At 38.5% G+C, this 18418-nt stretch overlaps 1 protein-coding gene across 1 annotated transcript; it reads right to left on the reverse strand.

Annotated features, from left to right (window-relative positions):
• Window positions 1-1333: 1333 nt before the first annotated feature.
• On the reverse strand, window positions 1334-17973 carry uhmk1 (U2AF homology motif (UHM) kinase 1). Its single transcript, XM_058402734.1, has 8 exons — window positions 17299-17973; window positions 16434-16726; window positions 14784-14975; window positions 14232-14326; window positions 14073-14149; window positions 12849-12947; window positions 12008-12096; window positions 1334-11900 (listed from the first exon to the last, which is right to left on the reverse strand). The coding sequence occupies exons 1-8, from the start codon at window positions 17570-17572 to the stop codon at window positions 11754-11756; spliced, it is 1266 nt and encodes a 421-aa protein (XP_058258717.1). The 5' UTR covers window positions 17573-17973; the 3' UTR covers window positions 1334-11753.
• Between the last annotated feature and the right edge of the window lie 445 nt (window positions 17974-18418).

Raw genomic sequence — 18418 nt, forward strand, 5'->3', positions numbered from 1 at the left:
ATGTGAATCATTAGAGCTGTTAGTTTTAGAATCATTAGCATGTGAATCATTTGAAATTAGATTCAGAATCATTAGTATTTGAATCATTAGAACTTTAAGATTTAGAATCATTAGCATGTGAATCATTAGAGCTGTTAGTTTTAGAATCATTAGCATGTGAATCATTTGAAATTACATTCAGAATCATTAGCATTTGAATCATTAGAACTGTTCAATTCAGAATCATTAGCATTTGAATCATTAGAACGGTTCAATTCAGAATAATTAGCATTTGAATCATTAGAACTTTAAGATTTAGAATCATTAGCATTTGAATCATTAGAACTGTTAGCTTTAAATCATTTGCATTTGAATCATTAGAACTTTTAGTTTTAGAATGATTAACATTCAAATCATTAGAACTGTTGTATTTAGAAATAGTAGTGTTTGAATCGTTAGAACTTAGATTTAGAATCATTAGCATATGAATCGTTTAACCTGTTAGATTTAGAATCATTGGCATTTGAATCATTAGAACTCTTAGCTTTAGAATCATTAGGTTTTGAATCATTAGAACTGTTCGATTCACAATCATTAGCCTTTGGATCGATAGAACTAATATGTTTAGAATAAATAGTGTTTGAATCATTAGAACTGTTTGATTCAGAATCATTTGAACAGAACTGGCAGCATTTGAATCATTAAAGCTGAATCCATAGTATCTGAACTTTACTTTTCTCTGCTATTAAGTTGCGTATTGCTTAAATTGTATAAATCTGTAAAACCAAGGCTAATAATCTCGCTGAAGGACTTTTTCATCTGTCTGTTTGGTGTAATTCCAGATCAGGAAATCAGCTTCTGAAATACTCAAACCATCCCCTAACCGTCACATTCCTCAAGATAACATTTTCCTCATTCTGATGTGTGAAACTATTAGAAATATTAGAAAGAGATTAATACAAACCTGTGACTTCCTCCATCAGAGCTGCTGTTACTTAACGTTAAAATAATCTAAAATGAAATAAAATAAAAAATGAATCAAAAATGAAGCACCTTCTGGTTAATCAGATTTGTGTATTTAACACCACGGAGGTATAAAAGACTTAATAGCACACGTTAACTGATTATGCTTAATTTATTGAGGAAATGAAGAATTGTTGATGATGATTAGCAGTGCAGCTCTTAAATTAAACTGAAATAAGCTTTTACTGTAGGGAGCGATCGTTCTTGATAGACTTACACCGAATAAAAAAATCATTCCGAGGCATTCAGGGCCTCACAAATAAAAATTTATGACTGATCATAAAAAGACTTGCTGATTAGAAACACCAGTAAACACACAACATCGACGGAATTGTTCGTGACATTTTTATTGTGAGAAACATGAGCATCACTCGGTCAATACAGAGTCCTGGACACGTGCTTAAAAATGGCACAAATTTCCACAAATACACTGTAGCTTCAAACAGTAGAGAAATACTCCACAGAGCCTTTGTCTAATGAACAGCACACAAATGCTCTCTCTCGAATATGAATCTTAAGCTACAGCGCTTTCAGGAAACTAAGCCTAATCCGTCTACATACAGCATAGCTTTATATTCATAATAAAGATACCTCACTCAGTTTAGTATAATATCCTACGTTGTAACAGCTTCAGACTCCAGGTTCTCACCTCACACAGCAGTAATATACAGTACAGTGCACTGAGCTGATAATAAAACAGGAAAGCAGGGTGAAATCATGATTGTCAAAACACACGGAAGCTTTAGGATTCGCAGAAGAACTGGGATTCACATGAGTTTTAATAATAATAATGAATGTCTGGTTATTAGGCGATGTCCAGAAAGCTTTCGTGTTTTTTGTCACTGTGCATTCTGAGTGCATCGGATATTACAAGTGCATTTCATTTCAGTAACTGTACTCTTAAAGAATTACTTTTCCAGGGCATCTGTAGTGTGTGTGTGTGTGTTTGAGAGAGCGATTACTTAGTCTTTCTCATACTAAGATTTAAAATGGATAGCTTTAGAGTTATTAGACTAGAATGATTCGAGTCAAAATCTTCAAATGAGAATATTTAAAATCACTAGATTCATTAGGTTTAGAATCATTCGAGTTTGAATCATTAGAACTTTTAGATTTAGAATTGCACATGTTTGATTCATTAGATGTGTTTGATTTAGAATCATTCGAGTTTGAATAATAAGATTTGTTACATTTAGAATCATTAGTTTGAATCATTTCAACTTTTAGGTTTAGAATCATTTGAGTTTCAATCATTAGAACTTTTAGATTTAGAATCATTAGTCTGAATCACTAGAACTTTTAGATTTAGAATTCTCAGCATCTGAATCATTAGAACTTTTAGATTTAGAATCATTAGTCTGAATCACTAGAACTTTTAGATTTAGAATTCTCAGCATCTGAATCATTAGAACTTTTAGATTTAGAATCATTAGTCTGAATCACTAGAACTTTTAGATTTAGAATTCTCAGCATCTGAATCATTAGAACTTTTAGATTTAGAATCATTAGTCTGAATCACTAGAACTTTTAGATTTAGAATTCTCAGCATCTGAATCATTAGAACTTTTAGATTTAGAATCATTAGTTTGAATCATTAGAACTTTTAGATTTAGAATTCTCAGCATCTGAATCATTAGAACTTTTAGATTTAGAATCATTAGTCTGAATCACTAGAACTTTTAGATTTAGAATTCTCAGCATTTGAATCATTAGAACTTTTAGATTTAGAATCGTTAGTGTAAATCATTAAAAATTTTAGATTTAGAATCATTAGTTAGAATCATTACAACTTTTAGCTTTAGAATCATTCAAGTGTGAATAATTTCAACTTTTAGGTTTAGAATCATTCGAGTTTGAATCATTAGAACTTTCAGATTTAGAATTGTTCATGTTTGAATCATTAGATGTGTTTGATTTAGAATCATTAGAACTTACAGACCTACAATCATTAGTTTGAATTATTAGAACTTTTAGATTTAGAATCATTCGAGTTTGAATGGTCAGAGTAATTTAGAATAGTTCTAGTTATTATATCATTTTAAGTTAGAATTTTATAGAATTGTTAAGAACAGACATGGTTTTAAACTTGAGTTATAAATTTGGGGGTTTTAGGTTCTGTAGAGTTAACGCAATGACAGAATTTGTGGATAGACACAATTTGTGTAATAGAAAGTCACACACACACACACACACACACACACAGGCAGATGCTGTGGATTCAAATGACTGGAGTATTTCATGAATCTCTGTGAAAGTGTTTATCAGTCCGTATTTTCACTCTTCTATTATAATGTTAAAGCTTTGCATAACTCAGTACCTTCTGGTAAATTCCTTGGAGCACATTTTTAGCTGAGGTAAATATCAATTTCAACTATTATAAAAAATGAAAAATAAATAAATAAAGAACTGCTCCTCTGTGTAATAAAATGAACACACTATTTCCACACTATTGTGCAATTTTCAAATCTAACTGCACTGAGTGACAGCTGGTACGATCGCAAGAATCAACTTGCTCTATTTATGAAAGAATAAACCCAAATTCACAGCAAGACTCTCTAGGCATGTGATGTCCTGTCAAACGATTCAGATTTTCCGGCTTTACCTTTCTAATTTGTACACACACACACACAAAATACAGCAGGGTCCAAAAGTCTGAGACCAACAGTGCAAACCTTTCTATTTTGCATTCTTTTCTAACTGAAAACAACATATTCATTACAAATTATATTATAATGAATTTATTATTAAGTAGGCTCCATGTATTTCATAGTATTTTGCTTTAATAAGTGCACTCAAGCTGGCCTGGACTCCACAAGTGTGTGTAAAACCGGACGGTTCCTGTTTAATCAAATCCATGAGAGTGTCACCTGGGCGTGTGTTATAAAGTTGGAATAAGACACAAGGAAAAACTGGCCTTTTTGTTCAAAGACGTTAATCATATGTTCAATATTATACGCCCAGACAATGGCCTCAGACATAGGACCCAAGCATACACCGATCAGGCATAACATTATGACAGGTGAAGTGAATAACACTGATGATCTCCTCATCATGGCACCTGTTAGTGGGTGGGATATATTAGGCAACAAATGAACATTTTGTCCTTTGTGTTAGAAGCAGGAAAAATGGGCAAGCGTAAGGATTTGAGCGAGTTTGACGAAGGGTCAAATTGTGACGGCTGGACGACTGGATCAGGGCATCTCCAAAATGTGGGGTGTTCCCGGTCTGCAGCGGTCAGTATCTATCAAAAGTCCTGTAAGTATCCTTAAATTCCTATAAGTTGTAAGGACACTTACACGACTTAAAGGATCCGCTGCTAACATCTTGTTGCCAGATTCCACAGCACACTTTCAGGGGTCTAGTGGAGTCCATGCCTCGATGGGTCAGGGCTGTTTTGGCAGCAAAAAGGGGGACCGACAATATTAGGCAGGTGGTCATAATGTTATGCCTGATTGGTGTATATATATATTATATAGATATATATATATATATATATATATATATATATATATATATATATATATATGGAGTAACTGCAGTGTACACGAGTAATTAATAAGCTGCATTAAGAGTTCATTGACGTATGAAGTTTCTAGAAAAACAGGGCACTATACTTGTAAAGCTGCAGGAAAAACCAGTTCCATCCTGTTTCTCCAGAAACACAGTGTACATCACTGACCACTTACTACATCTAAACAAATTCACATTTTTCACATATTTCCATCTATTTCCTGTTTAGATATGCTCTTTCAGCTGCTAAATCTATTAAAAGAAAGTCTAAAAATATCAAATAAATGCAAAAAAATCTGTTAATGTTTCACGTCGGGTCGTTCTACTGCAACACATACCCAGCGTTCATCCTTAGCTTCACAAACTTTTTCATCGGAATAAATCCATGTCTAGAAGCTCTTTTGCATACATTAGAGTAGTGGAGTGTCAGTAGCAATGTAACACCCCACTCATCATCACATTAACCCGCTAATTTATAATTGATTACGAGGGTACGATATGAAGCGGTGCCTTTGTGTCTGTTCGGCAGAATTCAGAAAGGAGCGCACGTCGAACTCAACCCGAGGGGAAGGAAGTTTGGCGCTTTCTGCTTCCACACCTGGGTGAACGTCCTCATTCTGTGCTGCTTCTTTCTTTGTGTTTTATTTCTCAAGAAAGTAACTTCACCCTTTCTCTTTTCAGTGTTTGTAACTAAAAGCAGGCTGCAGACTAGTATCCGAGCCCTGGGAGTTAAATCTCACACACTCAGGGTGCGAGCTTCACAGCGACCTCGGGTCATTTTTTATTTATTTTTTTTGCTGCCGTTATTTATTTATTTATTTTGACTCGGAACGTCAGTCCGGGTCGAATTTTTTTGGCACGGCTGATTGCACAATTTTTACACAGTGTAGAATTTCTCTAGAAGGCAGCGATGCGTATATTTGTGCTTTTTGATCCTGAACGATTTTGGCTGCATATAAGCTGCCATATAAGCCCCCCAAAAAAAATAATAATAATAAAAAATATTCTACCGTGGCTAATCATCTCTGCATATGTTATTTACCATTAAGATAAATATATAATATTGAATTCCAATCACAGTACTGGGCTACAACGACATGACTGAGGATTTTAGGCAAATATTTCACAATACATGGGTGTGCTTTCTGCTGATTTCACACCTACTACACTCTTTCGCTGCCTCCTTTTCCAACACACACACACAGAGGTATCAATCATATCATATTATCGTTAGCAACAATCCAGGCAGATGGTGATTTATGTGCTGGTGTGTGACTATTGAGAACTTAAAGCTGTTCCAGAGGACCGGCGAGCTCATTTCCTCCTTCAGTTACTTGGAAAGAGAAGGTCGTACACGACAGATGCTTTGAGGAAGCACTAGGAGTGTGTAATTAGTAAGCAGCAAACACACCTTTGCTTGCTATTCTAGGACAATCATTAATAATTCAGCATGGTGTGATGCAACCCTGACACACAAGCATCGTGTAATAAAGTGTTTTGTTCCTCGTCTACAGCAATTTTTTTTTTTTCAAAATTACAAATTTTATTCGTTAATGAACAACATGGCACAATCTTGAACCTGGTTATCGTTACCTTTTATACTGTGGAACGTCTTCAAAAGTTCCTGTTATCGCTCAGTCATGACCTAACCAGCCTCACTTTTATTTCTCTCTCGAGCTTAATAAGACAAGGCAACAGTGCAGCTTGTTATGTTACTGAAATACCAAACACGTCATCCTCCATCCTGAAGAATGATGAAGAACATAAAGTTACAGCTTCACCTCCGGCTGCTATCATAAATTTTAAATAAACGTCAACTTACAAAAACAAATTTCACCATATTAACAATTTAGCTTATGTGCATCATCTGTGATGTACGTTATTATAGAAGGGTATTAGGACGAGTGTATTAAAATAAAGCATCTAGCAGGATCTACCATATGAATCAACACCATCTGACCAGGATTTAACGGCACTGTGGTGTACGCTATCGCCAAAAGTATTGGGACACCCCAACAAATCATTGAATTCAGGTGATGGTTTTCAGAGGTTGGACTCGGCCCCTTAGTTCCAGTGAAAGGAACTCTTAATGCTTCAGCTTCATACCAAGACATTTTGGACAATTTCATGCTCCCAACTTTGTGGGAACAGTTTGGGGATGACCCCTTCCTGTTCCAACACGACTGTACACCAGTGCACAAAGCAAGGTCCATAAAGAGTGGAGACTTGTAGCCAGGTCTTCTTGTCCAACATCAGTGCCTGACCTCACAAATGCGCTTCTAGAGGAACAAAGCCTTCCCAGAAGATTTGAAGCTGTTATAGCTGTAAAGGTTAGGACAACTCCATATTACATTCATGTGGATGTAAAGACAGACGTCCCAGTTTTGACCTGCCTCACAGTCTCTGCTCTAAGGTGTTCTATCAGGTTGAGGTCAGTCAAGTTCCTTCACACCAAACTCTCTCATCCATGTCTTTATGGACCTTGCCTTGTGCACTGGTGTTCAGTCATGTTGGAACAGGAAGGGGTTCATCCCCAAACTGTTCCCACAAAGTTGGGAGCATGAAATTGTCCAAAATGTCTTGGTATGAAGCTGAGTTCCTTTCACTGTAACTAAGGGACCGAGCCCAACCCCTGAATTCCATGATTTGGAAGGGTGTCCCAATACGTTTGGCAATACCGCATACTAAAAGACGTTTTTAATATAAGACCATGGTTTATTATACATGTTCTAAATATTTTGTGCTAAATGTCATTTAGTAGTATATATATATAAAAAAAAAAAGTCTGTGATCTGATGATATCCAAAAATCTTGTGGTATCACCCAGTACTGTGAAGGAACTGCTGATGTAACGTCTTTAACCAACGCTTACGATGATGCTGTGATTCAAATTCAGAATATACGGATAGCTGAGTTGACCGGATATATTATATCAGAGAACCTCTACTACACAGTCATGCAGAAATAATGTGTAAATCTCTTAAATAGCTTAAATACCTAAGGTAGGTAGGATTTAGCGTGTTTTGTGTGGGCGAGCTTGACTGACATGATCCGCTGCATCACTTCCTACTCACTGTTTCCAGAGAAAACCCAAAACTACACTGACCTGTATACACACTCTCGGAAACCAACCAGACGTCGTGTGAGGTGACAGGACACACTCACACACACACACACACCCCTGCGTGAATGCGCACACACACACATACTTGCACATACACTCTCTTGCAGAAACACCCTCACGGAAAAAACACACGCACACACTCTGTTTCTCTCTCATATACACACAAACTCTTGCGAGCACACACACACACACACACTCACTCACTCTTTGCTTCTTTCTGACACACACACACACACACACACACACACACACTCACTCACTCTTTGCTTCTTTCTGACACACACACACACACACACACACACACACACACTGCTTCTCTCTCTCACACACAGGCATGCACTTTTTGCTTCTTTCTAACACACACACTCTTTGCTTCTTTTTCACACACACTCACTCTCTCACACATGCACACACTCTTTGCTTCTCTCTCACATACACACACACACACACTCTGTTTCTTTCTCACACACACACTCGCACGCACACACACTCACACGTGCTCTCTGTTTCTTTCTCTCTTACACACACACACACACTCCCCTTTTGGGATATCCTATACACATAATAATGTATTCAGGTCTATTTTTAAAAAGCTTTCTTCATAACAACTGGCGTAACGCAAAACAAAGTTTAAACCAAAACCGAGACCTGCCCATTTTTTCCATTGTTCATGTCTTTGTGATGAATGAGATCAGCCCTCAGTAACCCGGTCTGACCACTTATGCAAATATGCCTTCACCTGTTCCGCCTCACATAGCAGAGAGAGGCAGGCTAATCAGAGCGAAGGTGTTCAAAGGCAGCACCTGCTGACAAAGCTTTACAGATCCTTTCGGAATTTAACCTGTGATTAATGTGCCACACGTCAAAAAGATATCTCTAGTATCAGTATGCTTTGTTGGATTCTTACTCATCATGGGTTTGTTTAAATGGTATCACTCCTCGTTCAGCAGGGTGGATAAAATTAAACAGTCTATACTAGAGTCACAGTGGCTTTAGAGTACTCTTGTTTACTTGGCTCATGAAATTAATTTGGACAAATCTTTATGTGATATAAAGATTTATAAATATAAAAACGTTCATATACACTGATCAGGCATAACATTATGACAGGTGAAGAGAATAACACTCCTCATCATGGCTCCTGTTAGTGGGTGGGATGTATTAGGCAGCAAGTGAACATTTTGTCCTCAAAGTTGATGTGTTAGAAGCAGGGAAAATGGACAAGCGTAAGGATTTGAGCGAGTTTGATGAAGGGACAAATTGTGATACTTAGACGACTGGATCGGAGCATCTCCAAAACTGCAGCTCTTGTGGGGTGTTCCCGGTCTGCAGTGATCAGTATCTATCAAACGTGGTCCAAGGAAGGAACAGAGGTGAACTGGTGACAGGGTCATGGACGGGCCAAGGCTCACTGATGCACGTGATCCGATCCAACAGACGAGCTACTGTTGTTCAAATTGCTGAAGGAGTTAATGCTGGTTCTGATAGAAAGGTTTCAGTGCATGACGGGTCAGGGCTGGTTTGAGAGCAAAATGGGAACCAACACAATATTAGGCAGGTGGTCATAATGTTATGCCTGGTCATGCCAAGCGCACTAGTGCTGTGTCAAAAGTGAAGAGCCAGGTTTTTGTAGACATCAGTAAACCTGTTACTCCTGCAGTGTAATTTAATATTTAAAAAATAGTAATAATCATTTATTAAACGCCTAGCACTAAACATAGCCAAAGTAACGATCCGAAAAACAAAAGCAGTGACATGCTGACTATATATATTTATATATATACGTATCTTTTGTCATTCCATTATCCGAACTATCCTCGGGTCATGGGGAGCCTGTGCTCTCACATCTCAGGCATCATCTGGCATCAAGGCAGGATACACCCTGTATACACCCTATCTATCTATATATATATATATATATATGATAGAAAGAGTCTGAATCCCAGCAGCACCAAGCTGAGTCTTTAAGCACGTCCCTTTTTATCCTTCTTCAACTAATCACGTCATCCAAATAGACCTATAAAATGTGTTTCTGTATTAACGCGCTTAACTCGCTTCCTAGCACTCCAAACACTGCTACGCTCTCCGCTTTATTCAACACTACTCATTACACCTCTAGCTTCAAGAGTAATCGCTCAGCTCATGTATGCGCTGCAAAAAAAAAAGAAAAGAAAAAGAAAAAGTACCCTGTTCATCCCGCACCTTTCCCCAAAACGACGCGGTAACACACTTCAATCAGTAGTAACATGTGCAACCTTTAACCCTTAGCACAAAAAAAATAATTGTCTACAGCTTGCTATATTTTTTCCTCACGATCGCGAACACCAGGAAGACTTTATCTTGATCCGAAAGCGACTGCAGGGTCAAAGTCACCACTCACTGGGCAGAGCTTTCAACAGCTTCAATAAAGTCATGCAAACTTTTATAGCTACTACAGAGAGGGGGAAGAAAAAAAATCTCACAACCAGAAGTTATCATAAAACATTTTCTTTGACACACAGTCTCTCCGGGACGGATATAATCGAACGACCATTTTATTCTTCGGGTCACGGAGACCTGCTTCTTATTTGTACTATTCAGTGCCAGAGCTAGCCATCTGCTATATCTGAAAATCCCTGATTGTGGTTTTCGTTTATACTCTCGAATACCGATAAGAGAACTAGTATGGAAAGCTTAATAAGCAGAACCATAATAATAATAATAATAATAAAAAAGGATTGTGAAATAAACTGAGAATCATCTAGAGTTTCGAACAAAAACAAAACTATTATGCAACCGCGGTGAAGCATCACTGTGAACACAGCAGCATGCACAATGTATGATATCTAATATCACTAATATCAAAGCACCACAGTGAAGAGCTGCTACGAAGAGAGCAGAAGAAGGGTTCAGTGTGATTAATGCAAACGGGAGAGTGCGGCAGCCTGGGAAAACCATTCAAGTACCTACATAAGCCTGAGAGATTCAGTTCAGGTTCAACAGAAGAGAGATCATAATCAAATTCCTTTTAAAGGCACAGCCGGTATATGATTACAGACTGAATTGAGTTCATTTCTTGACCGCATGTAGCCATGGGACAACTTGATAAAGCGTGACATTTGCTGTGTGAGGACGTTCTCTCTTAAGGAGTGAGGTTTTTACCCATGCATTTGTGTAAACGGATCCTTAAAGAACTGCAAGATCGGCTAAAAACAGGAAAATTTAGCTTCATTTTAGTGTGAATATATTTGTGGTTTCCTAAAGCGGTTGTCTCCAAAGAAAGACGTATAATTTTAGCCAGAAATTTAGCCAGGTTTTCCCAGATGGCCTCATGTATCTTCTTTTACAAAACAAAAGATTTTACACATGACCTCAAAATCACGGCATGAGTTCTATAGCAAAAGGAGCGGCGAACAAACTGCCAATAAAACTGATGTGACACTTAAAAATAGTCCTGCAGTAAATTTCCTTCTTCATAATTCTAGTAGAAAGAGAGAACTCCATTATCCCCCTTTGTTACATTTTGTGCTGTAACATTTCTGCCACTTTAAAGTAGATTGAAAATATTCTACACTGTGCAAGGAGTAGCAAGCTTTTTGTTTTTGCTAATAATGTATACAGACTTCAGATAATCACGAAACGAGTAGACAGAAAGGAGTTTCATGTGTATCGGGGATTGTATCCAGATGTAGATTACGAGCAAGAAGCGTAAATGCAGATTTACTTGGACGTAATTTGCATATTAACATCTAACACAGCTAAAAGATTTCAGTCAGACCGTATTGAGACTACAAGACACGCTTAAAATCTTATCGGGACACGATCCGGATCCAAATGTAAGTGTAAGTGAGTGGTTTTCAGAAACAGCACGAATTCAAGCAGAAAACTGAACTGATTGTGTGAAAGCAGTGTCGGTGTCACAATCAGATTTTGTAAGATATTTCCTGCTGATCTCTAAAGCGTCACACTTCCTTATTGCATTACATAAGCAAGCAAACGTTCGCGTACCGATATGTATCCAAAACTGTATGTGTATTAAAGCACACCAAAACTCTTTTATAGTAAAGATGATCCGTGATAACAGGATGGGCTTCACACTGGAACGGGTTGTGTAGATTATCGTTATTGTGTTAGCCCCTCACTGCACGGTCTGGTACAGATAACCTCTTTTATAGGCACTCAGCGGATAGAAAGTGGCCACAACAAATTTGCCGTCGAAAGTGCGGCCTGTCAGCAGCCTCTGGGCTTCTTTGGCGTCTCCAGCGTTTGCATACTCGACGAAGACCTGCAGGTAGGAAACGACAGCCTTATCTCAGTGCTCCATCATAAACACCAATCACTCTGTACACATCATTTACAGCATTTTTTTTAAAAAACTCTCACGCTACTTACCTGGCCTTTTCCAGGATTTTCTTTCGGAATCAACAGCGATAAGACCGATCCATATTTCTGACACTCTTCTCGCATGTCCTCGATAATGTCTGTGGAAGGGGGGAAAAAAAATCACTTCAGGTACATCAATGAAGCTGCAAGCAAACTTTTCAAGGGTTCAAGCACCCAGACTCGGCGAGCCGTGCATTCACAGACATGTTATAACTGTTGCCTAAGAAACCGCAGATCCGTAACTTTAGGCAAAGGGATTTTGCTCGTGATGTGTGCTGGAAAGATATTACATTGTTACATAGCCTCAGGTCATTGCCCTGAAGATGCCTTTTAGAATGATGTCACAGGCAGGTCTGAACCAGTTGCTTTCATTTCACACCGACTTTACTGAGGTGACCTTAACCTGTGAATTCAGTAGCCTTGAGCTGACAGAAAACAATGGCGCGAGCCGACAGAAAGCGACGAATAAAAGACGATGTTGCTTGATGCACATCTGAAAAAAAATGAACTCTTGCTAGTATGTTCCTGTTAGCGATGTTGCTAAGCGATGTCTCTGATATCATTAGGGGCAGTGGTGGTTCAAGTGGTTAAGGTTCACTGCCAAGTTGCCACTGTTGGGCCCTTGAGCAAGGCCCTTAACCCTTTCTGCTCCAGGGGCACTATATCATGGCTGACCCTGCGCTCTGACCCCAACCTCCAAGGATGGGATATGCGATGAAAAAATTTCACTGTGCAGTAATGTATATGTGACAAATAAAGTTATTTCTAGTTATGGTGATATAAAGCAGTGAACATGATATCCCAAGCCTGATTTCAATGGCTTGACATAAGATCCAAGACAAACACTCACCTTCATATTCATCATCGTTGTGTAAATGACTGTCATCGATTACGTTGAGCAGTCTGAGGACGGGCGTAGGCAGCAGAACCAAGTCGTCAATGTGAGGAGCTGAGAAAGAAAGAAAGAAATAAAAGCACTTTTCTTACTCAAATTACCACGAGGCTGGGTATCATCTGCTATCTGCTGAATGATTGGAGGGTTATATGTATTTATATAAGACCGCAGTTTATGCGACAGATGACTACGACACATACTGAATATTTTCAGTAGTTCAACATTCTAGAAGACATCAGCAGTTCCTACTGCAAGGTTTATATCAACACATTAAGGACCCAAATGAGGATGACTCCCTTTTGAGTCTGGTTCCTCTCAAGGTTTCTTCCTCTTACCATCTAAAGGAGGTTTTCCTTGCCTCATTAGGGTTAAATACGAATAAATGTAAATATAAGTATATATAATATATTTTTTGTACTATATTTATTACGTCCTGTAAAGTCGCTTTGAGACATTGTCCATTGTTAAATGCGCTATACAAATGAAATTGAATTGAACTGAACTGAGTGCGCTGAAGTCTCTAAAATGAGTCTCCAGATTGGGTGCTTTGTAATGATCAGCTATAAATAACCTTTCTGACATGGAAAAGCCTTCTGAATGAGAAATGTGTGGTTTCTCATGTCAAGCTGTATTTTTCCTCTCATTTAGAGAGAGAGAGAGAGAGAGAGAGAGAGAGAGGATTATGAGCTTATGACTGTTTATAGCCATCATGTAAATTTTAATTGAACGTAACTATATATGGATAAAAATATGACCGTGTTTAGGACATGATATAATTCGCAAATAAACTAAATCTGCTTTACACTAATCTGATTATTTTATTATAACAACACGTGTTGTAAGTGTTTTATTCCGTACACCTGACAATATTTTGCTTTCCTTCTGGTCCCAGCAGCTTGATAAAGAAATATCCTGATAAAGATGGGCATATATGATGTTGCCATAGTGACCAGCCTGGCATATAACACACTGCCACAATTTATCATTGCTGTTATCAATCTAAGACTGAAGAAAGGTCTGACATGTGACTCCGATTATACCACGTCATGTTGGATGTCTAAGTAAAACAAGCTGGACTAATTCCCAAGGCTGATTAGCTGAGTAACACCAGACTGCACGGTGTATACCTGCCATACTGCATCACCTCTTTATGAAGAAAGTTACATTAAACTCTCTTACCAAAAGGAATACTGAAGAAGGGGCTGATCAGTGCAGCTTCGGCTGTGCTTCTGAGCTTCGAGTTGTGGTGAAGCATGCTGACGAGAGAAGAAGAGAAGAAAGACACAGACGTCACAACAGGCTGTTTAGAGATTTGGAGTCTTTTGAAGCACTGCCTACCTTTTGATGAGATCTCTCAGATGATAGACAGGGATAGCAGGGTACACCATCGAATTGCTAGAAAAGATGTGATCCACTATTGCAGCACTGTTGTCCTGCAGAATAGCAACGACACCAATCCATGCATTATTTGTAAAATATATATATATATATATATATATATATATATATATATATATATATATATATATATATATATATTATATTTTATATATATATATATATATATTTATATATATATATATATATATATATATATATATATATATATATATATATATATATATATATATATATATATATAAAAAATAAATAAATAAATATTCAGTATTTATCTATATGGACCAGAGCATCTAAAGGAAAATAAGATCAATGAAGCAAATTTATTTCTAAGGCCATAAATTAGTCAAATCAATTTTATGGCAATATTGAAAATCTCCAAGAAGGTTTCTTGCTATTATCTACTAACCTTAGGTCACTTTACACATTACAGCCTATACCTTTAAAACCCCTAACATCCAAGGTACGACTGCATCCCGAACCCTGACTCACCTTCCATTCCTGAGACTTGACGGTTTCTTTTAGTTTGATTCCTGAGAACATTTCCAGCAGAATGATGCCCAGGCTCCACAGATCCACGGCAGTGGTACAGCCCGAGTCTCCCTCCAGTCCTGCCTGAGCCAGAGAGTTCTGCAGCTCAGCCTCAGGAGCTCGGTATCCATCTGTCTGGATGTACTTCACATCCTGCAATAAACATATAAATAATAAAGTCAGTAAGCAGGAGGCAAGTTGTGCTCTTTATACATAGTGAAACATAAAAAAAATGGGTAAAAGCTCTGGGTCGTCGACCAGAAGATCAGGGTTCAAGCCCTTTGTCCTTGAGCAAGGTCCCCAACCCACCCTGCTCCAGAGGCACTGCATTATGGCTGACCCCAACCCCCAAGGATGGGATACGCGAAGAAAGAATTTCACTGTGCAGTAATGTATATGTGACAAATAAAGACAACTTAACTTGATCTGATGGTGTTTCTTTATGATTTATGAAATATAAATATACACTAAAATAAAACTATAGTGATTTCTGTGTACAATTTATATCGTTTGCAAGCAAGCAAGCACCAGCCAGCCAGCCAGCATTATTTATATTAATAATTAACAACAATAACCAAAAAAAATATTTGTACATGCGGGCCTGGATTTAACGATTATTTTTAACTTTTCTGTTTTCTAATTACAGTATCATAAAGATTGTTTTGCCCAAGAACTGTTCAAGAACACTAATGCCTAGCATGATTCATATAAGACAAACAAATCTTTATAACTAAAACCAGAAACAGAAAGAAAAATCTCTAGAGCTAATAAAAGAAAAGAAATTGAAAAAAAAAGAAAAAGAAAATTCCTGAAATTGAATACATGGAACGTAATAACCAAAGCTTAAAGCAGATCGGCAGAGTCAGTTTACAGTAGTCGGGTGCTTTGATACACTACCTGAGGTGTCAGGTGTGGTGAGGATGAATTAAGAGATAAGAACATACCTAGGTGTAGAATGGAAAAAAATGGAAACTACAAAGGAACTACATACGGTATAAATACACAATCTTGGCCAAACCAAATCAGGTCTTTAAGATGATCATGTTTCAAAGCAAAAACATGGTGCTTGCTGTTATCTGAGCTTAAACTACTTAAAAATACAAAGCTCTGCAAAGCAGCATTCACATGTTTTGTAGGTGGAGATGTTTATTCCTGTTGTTTGTGTAAAAACCTAGTCAACAGTTAATTAGTCGCTTGGTGCTGCACTGTCCACATCCTCCCAATTATCGGCTGTCACACCCTCTAACCGGGGATCTTCTAGTCCCTGTACAGTGTCTCGTGATACAGTAAGTGCTTGAATAAGTGCTACAGGGCTGTAAATGTCAAAAGAAAGATTTTCAACTCATGTCAGTTAATAAGAGGCTTCTTTAAAGAGAGAACAGGAACAAAATCCAATAACTCACTATGGTAGAATAAAGAGAGTGTCTATATGTCACCTTAAAACCTTAAAACCAATGGTTTGGCAATATCAAGGTGCAGCTGTACCCATCAATTTAAACACTGGAGACAGGAGACTTTCCAAATCATGTTGTAAAACCAGAAGATCCTAGAGCAGAATATTCATTCAGGCTCTGCTATTCCCCCAAGCTCAGCTCCCATCCACCTCCTCACCTGGTGCCCCTCTTTAAAGCTGAGCCCAAAGTCGATGAGCTTGAAGGACTCGTCATCAGGACTCCAGAGAATGTTGCGTGGCTTGAGGTCAGCGTGCACGTATCCCTCTCGGTGCAGGAAGCACAGCGCCTCCAGGACATCACGGGCACAGTGCTGGATCAGCCACATGGAGTGACCCTGGCTGCTGCCTCTCACCAGCAAGTCCGACACACTCACATCGAGAAGCTCCAGCAGCAAGCAGCGGGTCGCTATGCCGAGCGGGTTGTGATTGGTGAACACGCCATAGAGCGTCACTGTGGATAAACACACAGAATATGAACATGAATGAATTTGCGTGAGTATTCACCCCCAAGCTGTCACTCATTTGTATTCTGCATGTGGATAACACTCTGATTAAATATGTCTGCACCAGCATTTATGTATTGTATGTATGGGCCATGGTAACTTAGTGGTTATCACATCTGCGTCGATTCCCGGGGTTTGATTCCCGTCTCCGTCCTATGGTTTCCTCCGGGTACTCCGGTTTTCTCTCCAAGTCCAAACACATGGATGATAGGCTGTTTATCATCTCTAAATTGTCTTTAGTGAATGCATGAATGAAAATTTGTATATATTGCATATTCACCTGCCTTTTAACATTTTTGCAATCGTGCTGCAGTAACAGTTTAATAAGATTAATAAACCTCATCGTATCTAATTACTAATCCATAACAGAGTCTCTGCATCACGTCCAGTCCAATGATACACAAACTGTTGTCTACTGGGTTGTATCCCATGTGAAGACGATGTACAGAAGAGCAAGAGTTGGTGTCTCAGCTAATCAAGCAACTGAAAACATGATGAGATGCAAGTGAATGAGACTTACCGATATTTTTGTGGCCCTGGATGTCCTCAAGCACGGATCTTTCTTTGAGATAGCCGTAATCTCCGCCTTGTGCATCCAGGAGAAACTCTTTCACAGCAGCAGAGCTGGACCTGGCCGAGCTCACCCGGTACACAGAAGCAGAACCTCCCTGTCCCAGCCGAGCCTGCACCTTCCAGATCTCCCCAAAGATTTCGAACAGAACCGGCTGCATGACCTGATCCACCTTCTCTCCGCTCCCAGGTGCCACTGCAGGGTTCGCGTTTGGACTGGACATTTTTGCGCGCTCAGTGCTCTGTACTCTGCTAGCATAAGACAGGATAGCCAGCCAGGCTTATTGTATGCAATGTGGCTGTCGAGCTCGTTAATTCTAATGCATCAGGATCTGACTAAAACGGTCTCGTGCTTGGCATTCTGTGCTCCGGGTTCGGGTCCAGTTAGCACCTGTTGTGGCTAAGCTACCAAAGTAGAATTAGCAAACTAAGTTAGCGGTGTCGCACTTCATAAATAAATACCGCGGCTCATCATTCACGGCATAGTTCACAAAACACCTGACAGCCTAAACACCCGGGCTTTATATTTTAGGAGCTGAGTTAAATTGGGTTCGGAGGTTGTAAACATTCTTGCCATTGTTTTGGCAGCCATTGTTCCGGAAATGAGGTCAGCTACCGAGGTGTAACAATGTATAACTTCCGTAGCACGCGCGCAGACAGCCTGCTAAAATGTCAAGATGCGGCTCGTCCTTACAAATCGAAAAATAGCAATGATTAAAAGGTTTTTAAGTGTTAAATTCCTTTAGATGAACTTACACATGATCGACAGGCTCTATAACGGAGGTCTGGCATGTAGAAAGATTTCAGTAAAAGCTATTAAAGAAGTTAGGATTTACTCCAGTGTGTTCCACAGGAGGTGGATGTCTGATATAAACCCAAGTAATTAAAATAGAGATCAGATCTACTTAAATATAAATATCTTTTACTAAAAATCAGGAAACATAAGGTCAATTCAAAATGTTTGGACACATGCATGCAGCATTCACTTGATTAGGAACAGGACACTCATGCAGTTATCTAATCAGCCAATCAGGTGAATGCAGCATTCAATAGTAAATTCAATTACATAC

Source organism: Hemibagrus wyckioides, linkage group LG11, assembly GCF_019097595.1.
Source record: "Hemibagrus wyckioides isolate EC202008001 linkage group LG11, SWU_Hwy_1.0, whole genome shotgun sequence".
NCBI lineage: Eukaryota > Metazoa > Chordata > Actinopteri > Siluriformes > Bagridae > Hemibagrus > Hemibagrus wyckioides.

Bases quoted from the DNA above. Each gene is read 5' to 3' on its own strand.
- uhmk1 (XM_058402734.1), bottom strand. From the start codon at position 17,572: ATGTCCAGTCCAAACGCGAACCCTGCAGTGGCACCTGGGAGCGGAGAG. The intron at 16,727-17,298 runs GTAAGTCTCATT...GTTTATCCACAG, and splicing joins CCAGGGCCACAAAAATATCG to TGACGCTCTATGGCGTGTTC. The intron at 14,150-14,231 runs GTAGGCAGTGCT...TTCTCTCGTCAG, and splicing joins CTGAGAGATCTCATCAAAAG to CATGCTTCACCACAACTCGA.